Below are 12,971 nucleotides of genomic sequence, written 5' to 3'. Positions count from 1 at the left end.
CCCTTGCACTCTGAAGGAACATGTGTGTTATTTCCATTTTGAACCAAATAATTTATGCATTGTATGTTACTAAATCTTCGTAGATAATTTTTTAAACATGGATGATATAGCGCTATGATGAATAAAACATAATCAAATTTAAAGAAACAAAACTTTGATTAGTCTCCTTTGATATGATCTGATTCGACCCTCCATCAAAGAGCGGAGTGGACTACATTTCGAAAGTTTTACTATACAAAATATTTACTTCGTTCTTCGTTCAAATGCCATTAAAAATTCAAATTCCGACTTTGAGTATGTGCCTCGAAAATAAAAGACTTCAACTGGGGATCAACATTTCCTCAAGGAATATTTTAAGATTCTCTTTCAAAATGAAGGACAAACATTGAGGGGTCACCGTGCAAATTTTTGTACTCGAGAAACAAATTCACAAAAAAACTAAGACAGAAAAAACTTTCTTACACCAAGAGCTTTAACATGAACTTCCACAAGTGGTAGATCAGAAAAGAATTGTAAAAGTTTGAGAGTCTGAATATCTGTCCCCGAGGCACATTCTGCAGTAACTGTATATCACTAGGTATTATTTCATTCTGTATTGCCTCACAGCCTTCATCGCGTTTTGCATGCCATGTTATACTTGTATTTGCGACGCTATCGTTCAACACAGCTACTCAAAGGGGATGAGTGATCTGCGAAAAAAACTTCAGTGAAGATATTATGAAATTCAGACTTCAAACAAAGTGGAGAGCATAGGTTGCGTGGATTACTGAGAACGCCAAGGAGTTGCTATGAAAATATTTTACATTCAAATGTTCGTTTATGTTAATGTTGTTTATGCCTACGAAAGTAAACACTTATGCTCTTGATCAAATGAATTAATTTTCAGTCACTTGTCTAAAAATTCAGAATAAAATCAGGGGCATCCAAACAACTTGAAAGCAGAGAAACAAATCGCCCATGTGTTTCCTATATTTCAATTTCAAAACCGCTACCAAGAAAATACCTTTTCGATTTAAAAAAAAACCACTTTAAAAATAGTACTTATTAAGCTTCAAATTAAGCCCATACAATTGGTCAATCAGAAAAAATTGTAAAATATTCGAAAGTTTGAAAATCTGTCCCCGCATTCTACATCACTCCTCGATGTCTTTAGAGCGATCTGTAATGTTAGTGTCTTTGCTAGAGAAAGCAAATCTGTCGTATGGATATCACGGCTCTGAGGACACGTTATTTGACCCAATGCACTGTGGTAGGTCGTTTTATGTAACTTCAGACAGCGGCTATCCATAAATATTGTAATGTCGGCGTCAAGTGTCTGATTTGTCAAACTGTATTCAAATAATCAAGGACGATGTTTGCAATTAAACTGAACATCAATCTTCTCTCAAGGGGCTGCCCGCGACTGTCTCAAAGGGCTGTCTGTGATTGGCTCAAAGGACTGTCTGTGATTGGCTCAAAGGCCAGCTCAAGTCTTTATGCTGAATGGACTGACCATTCTCTGAACCAGTCCAAAATATATATGTGGTTATTCTAAGACCATAATACGTTATATTCTATATCATTGACTCATTGCAGGTGAAGTCTGAGTTTCTGTCTGGCAACATGATACGAGAACGAATTGACAAACTGTAGCTGCAAGACATATTGATATGTTGTTGTAGAATACGACACGCGCACAGATAATCGACTCTAAAATTTTAGGCCAGGGAAAATAATTCAATTGTTCCTTGACATCGCCGCTTCTACTTTATCCAATTTGCATTTTTTAATTGCGCCAAATATATCATTCCGCTTTGCAATTATTTTCATGTTTTTAGCGTGAATAATTTTAATGTTTTTTTGTTTTCTTCCTCAGCATGTGGAAATGCTAAATTTTTATTTTGTCACCACTTTCTGTGAATACCTCTATGGACATCTTGTCAAATCTCGATTCCGAGGCATAATTCGTGGCAGATTTTACCAGTACGTTAACAATATAAAAACGATAAAAACAAATCGCTCGCCACCTTCGCAGCTTTACCAAAAAAATCCGAAGAACAATAACTTTTTTCTCTGACCTTATAATACCTTCTTGTATCGGCTCATTTTGAGGGAGTTTAAAAACAATTTGTAAGTTCTTGTATTTTTTTGAAAATGGAAAGTGTGATTTTCACAATACAGTCAACGCGCGGCTGACGGCCATTTTATATTAAAATAATTGTAAACTGTAAATTGCTACTGAAATTTGCATGGTGTAAGTTTTTTTCATCACTGATTTTTAAATGAGAATGAACAAAAATATGAGGGAAAGTTTGAGTCTTTATCGTTCAAATCGCATACTACCTTAAGCTTCGTGGTGACACTGAGCTGAAAACAAAAGGGCGGGAAAAAACGCAGGTATAATGCCATGTTATGATCGACTTTAACCTTTGTATTTCTAATTTTATAAGCCTGTTTATTCAATTCTGTGGTCTTAGCTGGTATATACATGTCATGGTAGATTGGTAGATTGGTTTCGTCTCGTAAATTTTTGCAGGTAGACATATCATGTAAGTTGTTTGATCACGAAATGTCCGCTATATGACGGACGCCATGTCATCCAAGCTCGTATTAGTCTTAAAAACAAACACATCTATGTCTATCTGTAACTCAAAGACGTCATGTGAAGTGAATAGTACTATCCAGGGCTATCGTCTGATCATTTACCATATAAAATCTATCGATAAAGGGAAACATAGAACAAACAAATAAACATACAATATATTCGAATATTTCTGAACTTACCATACATGACATGAAATAAACTAAGCAAATAAACGAAAGGATGATGTAAATAAATTTTACTAAATGATGCAAATATTGCAAAAATACTATCGGTCAAAATATGGATTAAAATAACAAAACAACATTCCTTTATACTGTTTTTTATCACTCTAATATGCTCTTACGTGTACCTAAAATATATGTCCCTTTTAAAAGCGAAGTACATCCACGTTGAATTGATAAACCATCGAACAATCATTGTCCATATTTTTGCCTTGGCGAAACAGTCAATACAACATAAATGACTTGAATAAAAGTTTAGAAATATCTAACTTTCTAGATTATTTTTAATGTCAGAAACTTTATAGTCCTTATTTCTAAGACTAAACAGTGGTGTATAAAATTGGTAACGATCTCCGTTTCGTTTCAGGATGTGAAAATTGTCGTAAATAACATCTGTCATCTGTTGGGGAAATTAGACAAGGTCCAATTTCAATTTCAGAATTACAAACGACCATGCAAACAGCTCCATAGGTCCTGACTTCCTCACCTTCTGATGGCTCACATCCGAAAATATTTTTGTAAATAATGTTTGACATGAAACGATCAATTTAGTGAACTTGACTCAAGGTGAAAGCAAAACTTTATACATTATTACAAAGTGGTAGGAGCTTGAATGTTTTCTCTGAAAGCTTGAAATAAATCGTTTTTACAACCGTGATAATATTTAAAGTATCTATTCTTAACGATTAAATCAGAGTCGTAAATACATGTCTACACACTAGGGATTGCAATATAGAAAGACTTTAAACTGTAACTGTTGAAAACGACAGCAAATAAAATACATTGCTATGCCTTGGATATGATAATTTATCAATGACTTATCTCTAGTCTGTCTTTAAATGAATTATTACTCTTCAAACCTTTCAGAGACTATTATTCTAGTTAAAAACAAAGGGAAATCTTCTCCAAAGACAAAAGAGTATTTACCATTTCCCTAGAATTATTCTGAATGTGGCACTGACAGCATGAAATAAACCGTAACTGTTTACGCTCGAATCGCCTCTGTGAGTTGAGTGCAGCTTACAAACTGTTTACCGTTACTGCAGTGAAAAGATTACTGAAGATAAATGACATACTATTTCTAGAAACCTAGTTTACACTGTTGAATTTTTGACGAAAACAAATATCATGATAAAAATGAGTATTTCCAGTAAGGCGATGGTTGCTGTTATCAAGATCCTGGAAGGAGACATTTTACGCCTCGTTAAGAGTCTTGTCTTTGTCGTTGTCATGGTAATCGACATACCCTGTAAGATGTCAAAGCATTGGTAAATTTTCTAGATAAAAAAGATTCGTATGAAAGCATTGCTTATTTTTCTATAAATGACTCGTAAAAATTCGATGTTTTCCCATGATTCTTTGCGACAACTAATGGTGCCACAATGTACGCATGACATTTTACGCTACTTTGCATCAGTTTTGTCACTAAAAATAGGATACTGATCATTGACTGTAGCAGATAACATTGCTTTTATATGAAGTGAAGTATTTCCCCCTAAAATAGAAAAGCTAAAAATATCTCAACTAGCCCTGTCATTTTGTGTATATATCTAGTTTATACAATGTAACTTGAAGGAAAACAAACACATTTACATCAAAATAGAAGAAGCAATTTTAACTCCTTAGCGTATATACAAGGTAACGTGACATTATTGACACTGTAACAACTACAGAATCGAATCAAACCCATTGTAGATTGTTATACGCTGGAACCATGGATATCTTGAGGGCGCTGATGGACTTTAAAGTGGCTGGAATTTATCGAGAAACTTAAAAGTGTAGATATGAAAAAGTTGTATTCAGCGTTTTCATGCTCTTTCTGTTACGGAATTTCAGTTTCCATAAGTCATTGCAATCTACAAAGTGATATCACATAACTTGTAGAAAATGCAGCTTGATACGTCAGGCATTTATCATGCTGTAAGAGGCAGGTCATCACTATGACAACAAGAAAGCTGACACCAGTAAATGAATCAGGATGATAGCCAGGGATGGCAGCATGAAAGCACTTTTGTTGTCTTCGACATCGGTCGATCCTGTGGGATCCTCATCCGGGTCAAGAACTCGTAAACTGATTGTAGCGTTCGCGCTGGTTTTCCTGGTCAACGGTTGTTGTTATGACAACCATACATCTGTAGATGCCCGCATCTTCTTTGGTAATTTGACGTATAGTTAGGGACTGATCGGTACCATCAGGATTTATAAAGAATCTGAAAAGAGAGACAGGTGAACTTAGTGTCGTGGCTTAGGAAAGTATTAGCCGAGTCAGTATATCAACATGTATGTACAGATTGCAACCTCACTCCGTGTATGCTGCTCTTCCATCGGTGGTGGCGCTCCGAGACAAGTTAGACCTCTGTCAAATGACTCATCATGGTATTTGAATATTGTCGGTATAAGTTCATTACTATGAGGTCATAGGTCATATCAGGTCAGGTTAGTTTAATGATATGTAATTAAGGTGTTTTTTTCTTTGCCACCTCTGATCAGTCCTAATGTTACTTCACTTTCATTAGGCCAGACACGAGTCGAAAATGATAACTTTTGTCTGAGACATTTGTGACTGAGAGTCGCCCTCACAATATTATGAGTAACGGTTAGGAAATAAGATCAACAATCATTTGCCAAAATACCTAGCTACTGAAACATCCCTTTGAAAATTTACTAGTATTTAGTCGTGAACGTGGACAAAACATTTTTGTGTGTTAGATTGTTGTTCTTCTCCGTCTTATTTTAGGGAAACATGCATGGATTCTTCCAAACACGACAGATTGCTGGGCTTAATAGTTGTTGGAAATTTAAGCTTTTGATAGAGTCTGAGTATATTCTACGCGTTCACGTTAACGTAAATCTTGTAACCCCCGTTGTAACCAAACCTGTCTAATATCATTGACATTACGGGGAGGGTGATCCTTGTGTTTATGACTAGGAATTACACGAATAACTTACTTTTGTGGATCCCTAGAGAATTTACTAATTCCAATGCCAGTTCCACCTTTACAAAGATTTTGCCATCCATAATCCTGAGACGAATCAGCTTTGTCCCAGTCAACGGCTACAGTGCTGATAGCTTCGCTTGGTGGCCCCTCCCTGTAATCACAGTAGAGCATCTTGTCACTGCCCGTATAGGCTGTGTCTTCACTTTTCGCCACGATTCCGAGTCCGTCTGCGACATTGAAGCCTACAGATAGATAGAGAATCAAAATGCTAGCTGTGCAAGTCAAAGTTATGATTTTCCAGGGTGCATGCATCGACGAGAGAGGGCGTTGTTCAATGTCTCGAAGAGTCGAATGAGCTCAAATTGGGGCGGAGAATTGAAAGGTGATTAGAATAGAGAAGTTGGTAGACGGACAAACAGACATACAAAATACTGACTGGTTGAATGACAGAGAAAAGAAGAGAAGAAAGAATGATCGGGCCTGGATGTATAGGCCATCGGATATTCAAACGATGAATGCAAGCTCTGCACCGTGCACTGCAGGTACAGATATATGTATACTGTACTGTGCTTACTGCAGTTTGGAATCTGTTCTTGGGTGTTGGAAGGGCAACCAGCCGGAGACTTTAGATGAAGATTGTAAAAGTCAGACAAAAGAACACAGAATAAAAAACAAGGAGATGGAACCTTCGGAGCTAGAGGGAAAACACTGTTGAATTCGCGGTTATCAAAATCAACGTACACAGATGACTGCAGGCACTGTAAGGTGATGAACTGACCTTCGGTCGGTTTTTGCAATTCTTCAATATATGACGTCACACAATAAGGTATTTCATGTATTGTCAAAAATCGATCACGAGACATAACTACCAAGGGCAAAGTTGAAAGCTATAATCTGTTGCCAAGGGCATCATAACAAAGTCATGTCCGTTATTGACGTCATGAAAAGAAGAAGGTAGAACAGACTTGTCATAATCAACTACCTACATGCTCTCATGGAGTACAAAAACTGTGGCTAACGCAAAGGACAGGTTCTTTGTCCATAGCCAATCCATTCAGGGTTTAGCATTATCGTGCTAGAAGCGTTGGGTGAAAGATTACTGTAAGACCACGGCAAACATTTTTTACTTTTTTCCCAAGGTATGTAGGCGTAGTGCCCTACCGATCATATCTTTTTCGATATACTTCTGAGTTTCTTGGCTGAATCGACAGTTCGGGTTAGCAAAAATTCTTTAAATCATTCAAACACGCCTGTATTCTCGAATATCTTCAACGACGGCTGGTTTCAAGGGTAAATAGAGTCTTAATCATTTCCAGCAGAATTTCCCCGTTATTCAGGAGACATAAGTGATTTGGTCTGTTCAATAAATCTGCGTCATTTAGTCAGGGAGCATGGAAATCTCAACGCGGCCCATTATTTTGCATTTGTTACGTCATACAGCATGAATTTCTATGTTTCATATTAACGCTGGAATAGGACTTAACTCCTGCTTTGTATCAGTATTTGTTCAAAAACTTTTCAGAAGGGAACTTGTCGAAGAATTGTAATTTTAACAAAAAGTATGCCTTACATTCATCAAAATAAAGCATTTTATAGCAACCAAAAGATTGATATAATTTTCACATATTTTATCAAGAAATTAAGTTTATTAATATACATGATACTCCTGTAGTGTTAATTTTACGAGGTATATATTTTGAGTGGGTTAGTATCTCTATAAGATTAGTTTGCTTAAAGAAAGACAGACGTCAGGAGACTGTTACATTGTCTCTGTTATTATTGGATTGTTAGAGAGAAATGCATTGTCCATGAAGTGTTCAATTGTTACTCCCACTCACTAGTCGATGAAATTCGCTCACCAGCTAAAAATGTAAAGTGACCCCTCGGTTTGTCCTCTTCCGGGAAGTTTAAAAATCTTTCGTATCAGAGTGATTCTGCAACTTACTGAGTTGTAATGTGAACAGTTGAGATTCCAAGATTTTTTTGTTTTAAAAGTCGACACAAGGACCAGCGAAAAAAAGTGGTATGGCGAATGATCCACTTTCTATTTCACAACTGTGTGACGTCACATTTACGACCTTTGAACCGTGCAGCATTCTATACATATTTTGTTGACAGTCATCAAGGTGTGCCATAAAGCGCGCTGAGGGCGTTAAAGTCAACGTTGCATGAGATTCTTGTTTGCCTGCTCCGTGAAAGCAAAACAAATGGATTTATTCAGAAGCCCTCACCGTGTGACTCATGAAAATGCCTTTCTTTTGAACACGACATGAGGTCAAGCTGAGGTCATCGGCTGAGACAGATGCACTGTCTAGAATTCAGTGGTGTTTCTAACCAAGATAAGAATTCATTGGTGTTTCTAACCAAGATACGCTAGGACAAATCTGGATGATTACTGTAACATTTTTGTTTTTAACGTCTTCCATTGTCAACAAGTGACAGTTCCAAAAAGTTGTTAGTAAACAATCTCAGACATGAAACAATGTTAGTTGCTTTCTTCATTCAAATAATTATACGTATAGATTTGACAAAGTCTGGCTAGGCCTGCAATAGCCTGCACTTGGTTTCTTTATTATCGTCAGTGTTATGTGAAATGGCAGCAGGTAGGAAGAGGCCAAAACTGACAATAAGCCTCTACAATTATGTCATCTCATTAGGAATGGTTGAATCACAACTATTCCGTTGTATGCTGGTATCAGAGATGAATGCTAAGTGTGTCGGTGTTTACTTTCCACAAATTTGTTCTGACCGAGATACGCTATTTAGATAAACACAGATGATTACGGACATTTCTGCATTACGAACGCATTTTTGTTTCTAATATCTAACATTCTCATCAAGTGAAAGTTTCAAAAGTTTGTTAGCAAACAATTTCAGACACAACACAATAATGCCAGTTGCTTTCTTCAATCAAAATGCATAAAGACTTGACGAATTCTAGCTAGACCTTCAGTTTTTTAGTACAGTCTTGGCAAAAGTATTCTGTGAAATCGCTGCAGGCAAAGGCCAAACCTCAAAAAACAAACACGTTTTATGTCATCACATTAGAAATAGTTGAGTTGACTCAACAACTATGAAAGACGTTGTGGTTCTAACTTTCTAACTAGATTAATTCAAATCACAACTATTCTGTTGTATTTTGGTATCAGACATGAATACTAATCTAATGACTGTGTACCTGTATTTAGTTTCCACAGACGTGAACTGAATGTTTGCGTACATCATAGACCCTCGATATGTTTCTATCGAGGGTCTATGCTTACATACAGATAGTTTGAACTTTTTGGTGTTTTTTTCCTTTATTAATTTTGTCTTTTAATTTACATGAGCTTTTTTAACGCCACTTTCAGCACCAGCAGACAATTACGCTAGAAGACAACTTTGCGTCAAATGTTATTGCCCTTGTGTCGTCACAAATATTTAACCCTTGACCGCAGTTGATGCAGAAAACTACTGTAAATCTCATGTATTGATTTGTTTTTGCAAATTCAAAGGTAGTCTTTTAAAAAATTCTTTAGAGGAGTTCATTGACGTTCGTGCATTTATTTTCTCTCGAATCAGAAATAAAATTACGTACGAGCAAGAATATACGTTGCTATTATCTCTCTAAATTTCATTCAGATAATTCTGTCAAGTGTTGCTAGGGGTTACGATTTCTGTCTGCAATCGATAATTGCTATACCTTCATTGCCACACATAGACTGAAATAGAAAGTTGATTATATATTGTACGAAAATTAGCTTGAAAAAGTAATTGGGAAAACCTACTTTTCAGCCGTCACATTACAATATTCTCAAAATAATAATACATCTTTTGGTCGATAGCATAAAATATTTTAGTTAATTTTTGATATACATGAATGATACTTTTGTATGTGACGATTAAATCTGAGGGCACAAGATGTGAATGTACCAGAAGTGAAGGCATTGGATTGTCATGTTGCAAAATCGTCGCGTAGGTGCTGAAAGTGGCGCTTTGTCCAGGATGTACAAAGAAACAAACCTCTAGAATGAAATTACAAACTTTAGATCCCATTAAAAACCTCGTATTAGTTTCCATGGCAACATAGTAGAGCAATGTAATGAGTTTATATGATTAAAGATTCCTTTTAATGGATAGGCAGATGAATTTGCCATTTCTGCTCGTTTTAAGTTAATTTTAGCATTGTGACACTGGGCACATAGTTGAGGCCGATTAATACGCATACACTGGTGTTATGTGTTGGTTTTCACGCCCAGGTAAAAAATTCCTGATCATACTACCATTATCCCTATGGCACAGAACTGACAAGATGGTAACGACTGTGTACTTTGTTCGCATCAATGCAGTAAAATTCAACTCAGTGTTCTCATTTAGTTGTTTTACTCAGCAAACACCAAACACAGATGGCGGTGCTGTTCGGCAATTCTCAACAGAAAATATAGGGCTGAATATCAAAAGTGTTTCTAAAATGCCATCTGTATTATCCAGGTCATGTGTGCGAACTGTTGTCGGACCCAGCATTAATATCCAATACACCCATCATTTATTTAACGCTCCAATCGTACACGTATTTACAGACAGTACAGGGTGCGGTGAATATTATTTTTATTCGACGTGGGATCACGTGATTTTGAACATCAGCCGGTATTATTGGAGACAAGGGCGGCTACTATTCAGTATTATGAACACTTAATTAAAATATTTCACGCTGTCAATGTCAAAAACACTAATTACGTTTGCATTTCAAAGCGAATTTAATCACCTTGGCAACAGGGGATTACAGCAATATCATATTTTCCGAATTACCAGCATTATGCAAATTGGTCGCACTAGCTTTTAAATTTTTAACACATCACATAGATTTGATATCCATTTATAACTATGGTAACACGACTAGTGATATTGAGCTTCTGAAAAGTGCCCGATATTTGATACTAAAATAGTGGTGAGATGGTATTGCAAGTGGCAAATTAAAGCGCAACAGGTGTCACGGTGTTATAGTTTTGAATACATAGACTCTCAGAATTCATTGCATCATGGTATGTAACAATTGATTATGAATGCATATCTATAAAGTATTAATATTTTGAATTGTAAACAAGGTCAAGTGTGAAAAGGGAAATGCTGGCCTGTGCTAAGCTATTGAAAAAATATTTTTGGTGCAAAGAAAAAGTTTTCAAGGGAAAGTAATGGTGTAGACCCGAGAACTGATACAAAACTAATCCTGACAACATCAGATGTAGCAAACAGGTTAACAGATAGTCCCATATGTTATTTGACAGACTGGTATGTATGCCTGTATCACTGTGACCTGACAGACTGGTATGTATGCCTGTATCACTGTGACCTGACAATGTGCAACAAAAGGAATTGGCATAACATATAGTGGGTTTATAAAACGTAAAGATAAAACATGTTGTAAGAAAAAGATAAAGGGACCCAGGATCTGTTAAGAAAACCAGTCACATTTTACACGATCCCTGTACATCATGTGTCCACCAAGGTCACATGACCGATTGATAATGCGCAGACATGTTATGCCATACAATGAGCAAACGGCGACAAAACGATCACTTTGAACACAGTCCCTCCACGGACTGAGCTGTGAAATTACAACGAAAGTAATACTATTTGGTGGGTAAAATACATTGATAGGGAGCATACAATACAAATGTAATGTCGCTCTCATGATAAACGCATGTACATTCACATCTTTGTGATCGGTAAAATGTTAATGAAAGGGTCATCCTATACAGCCTGAAGGCAAGGTAAGGTAAATTGACCTTTCTGTGTGTTCTTAATCTCATACGTCCGGAAGTCAATGGAAGCCGTTATGAATAAAACAATGTTTTAATATATGAAAAGAATCCTCTCAACTTTTGAAAAGCCATTTGACCGACGTACACAAACTTTCACTTCCGAGCAGCCATGTTTACCAGAGATAAAAGTGTATGCTCTGTTACAGCAATTTAGTATAAACGGCAAATGGTGTCACCCGTTCACTCATTTCAATGCCCTCCCAGACGATGAATACACTCAATGGCTGAGGACAATGAATAGACGCTGACCTTCGTTGGTTGAAGCCATTCAACTCGTAAGCCACCAAGAACAATGGCATAACATTACCATTACAAATACATGTGAGAGACCCGCATGACGAAAAGTGTAAATTGCCCAAACAAGCTACTCAAGCTACTCAATATCAAAAACTGTTTTTTTTTTCAATAATGTCGAGATCTCATTCTCCCGAACCTAGTTTTTCTTTTCAGTACGAATACTGTTGTCGTCTTCTTTTCATAATACACAACATGAATGTTCCATACAGAATCTATCACAGTGTAATGTTCAATTCAACGACACGACAGTCACCTACCTTGGAGCACCAGTACGAGTCCATGGACCACGAATAGGTGAAATCCCTCGTTCATTGTTCTGCTTAGAATTTAAAAATAGATAGTTTTTTTCAAAAATATAAATTACAAACAAATTATTCTCCTCTCGTGGCTAAGTCAAAGATGTCAGCATGAGAACGTCTCCCTGTTGAACTTAAAAACAGCTGTGGATCTTTCAGACGCTGAAAGTAGTGACTCTAGTATCAGTCATGCAATATACGAAAAGTCTACATGGAACCAAAGACTGCTCCTGTACTTTGATGAACGCACAGTGCGATCACTGTATTCCTGACCCCAATGACCGGAGATATCCCATGGTGCCTTGCGCTTTTAATCGCTCATTATAAACAAACCTCGCCCATATCCATTCTCATGCGAACCAAAATCGCCCACTAATATCACATAAATTAACGGTGTCCATCACCATTTTTTGTATTAAATGACAAAAGTGACAAAGGTGCGCCGTAGAGCTATGTGTGACCCATGCCGACAATTTATATCACGGGATCCACGTAGCGCCGGCTCCGTTCGGCCGCTTCGATCACGCGAATGCACTAAATCCTGCACAGACGCTTTGCGCGGTATTATTTCTGGCACATTCCAGTCTGATGACGTAGAGGGCCAGCTTGTCGTTAATATTTGAGGCAGCTTGTCGCTATACCCGTTACCTTTACAAACCCGCTGATGATGTAAACGTGGAAATATGTGAGAACCGTGGCAGGTCACACAGGTGGTGTTAAGGTATCTTAAAGTTGTGGGCGACATGTTGAAAGTGAAATGTCATTGTTCCGAAACAATTCCTCCACACGGTTTTTACTTACGACTGAGAGAGTTGTCCTGGGAGGAATTTCGA

At 37.1% G+C, this 12,971-nt stretch overlaps 1 protein-coding gene across 1 annotated transcript; it reads right to left on the bottom strand.

The window, feature by feature from the left end:
- Positions 1-2,407: 2,407 nt before the first annotated feature.
- Positions 2,408-12,971, bottom strand: LOC139125333 (uncharacterized). Its single transcript, XM_070691426.1, has 3 exons — positions 12,100-12,971; positions 5,755-5,986; positions 2,408-5,015 (listed from the first exon to the last, which is right to left on the bottom strand). The coding sequence occupies exons 1-3, from the start codon at positions 12,152-12,154 to the stop codon at positions 4,862-4,864; spliced, it is 441 nt and encodes a 146-aa protein (XP_070547527.1). The 5' UTR covers positions 12,155-12,971; the 3' UTR covers positions 2,408-4,861.

Source organism: Ptychodera flava (genome assembly GCF_041260155.1).
Source record: "Ptychodera flava strain L36383 chromosome 3 unlocalized genomic scaffold, AS_Pfla_20210202 Scaffold_25__1_contigs__length_14229661_pilon, whole genome shotgun sequence".
Lineage (NCBI taxonomy): Eukaryota > Metazoa > Hemichordata > Enteropneusta > Ptychoderidae > Ptychodera > Ptychodera flava.
Note: the sequence above shows the minus strand (reverse complement) of the source record. Positions and strands in the feature narration are given on the sequence as shown.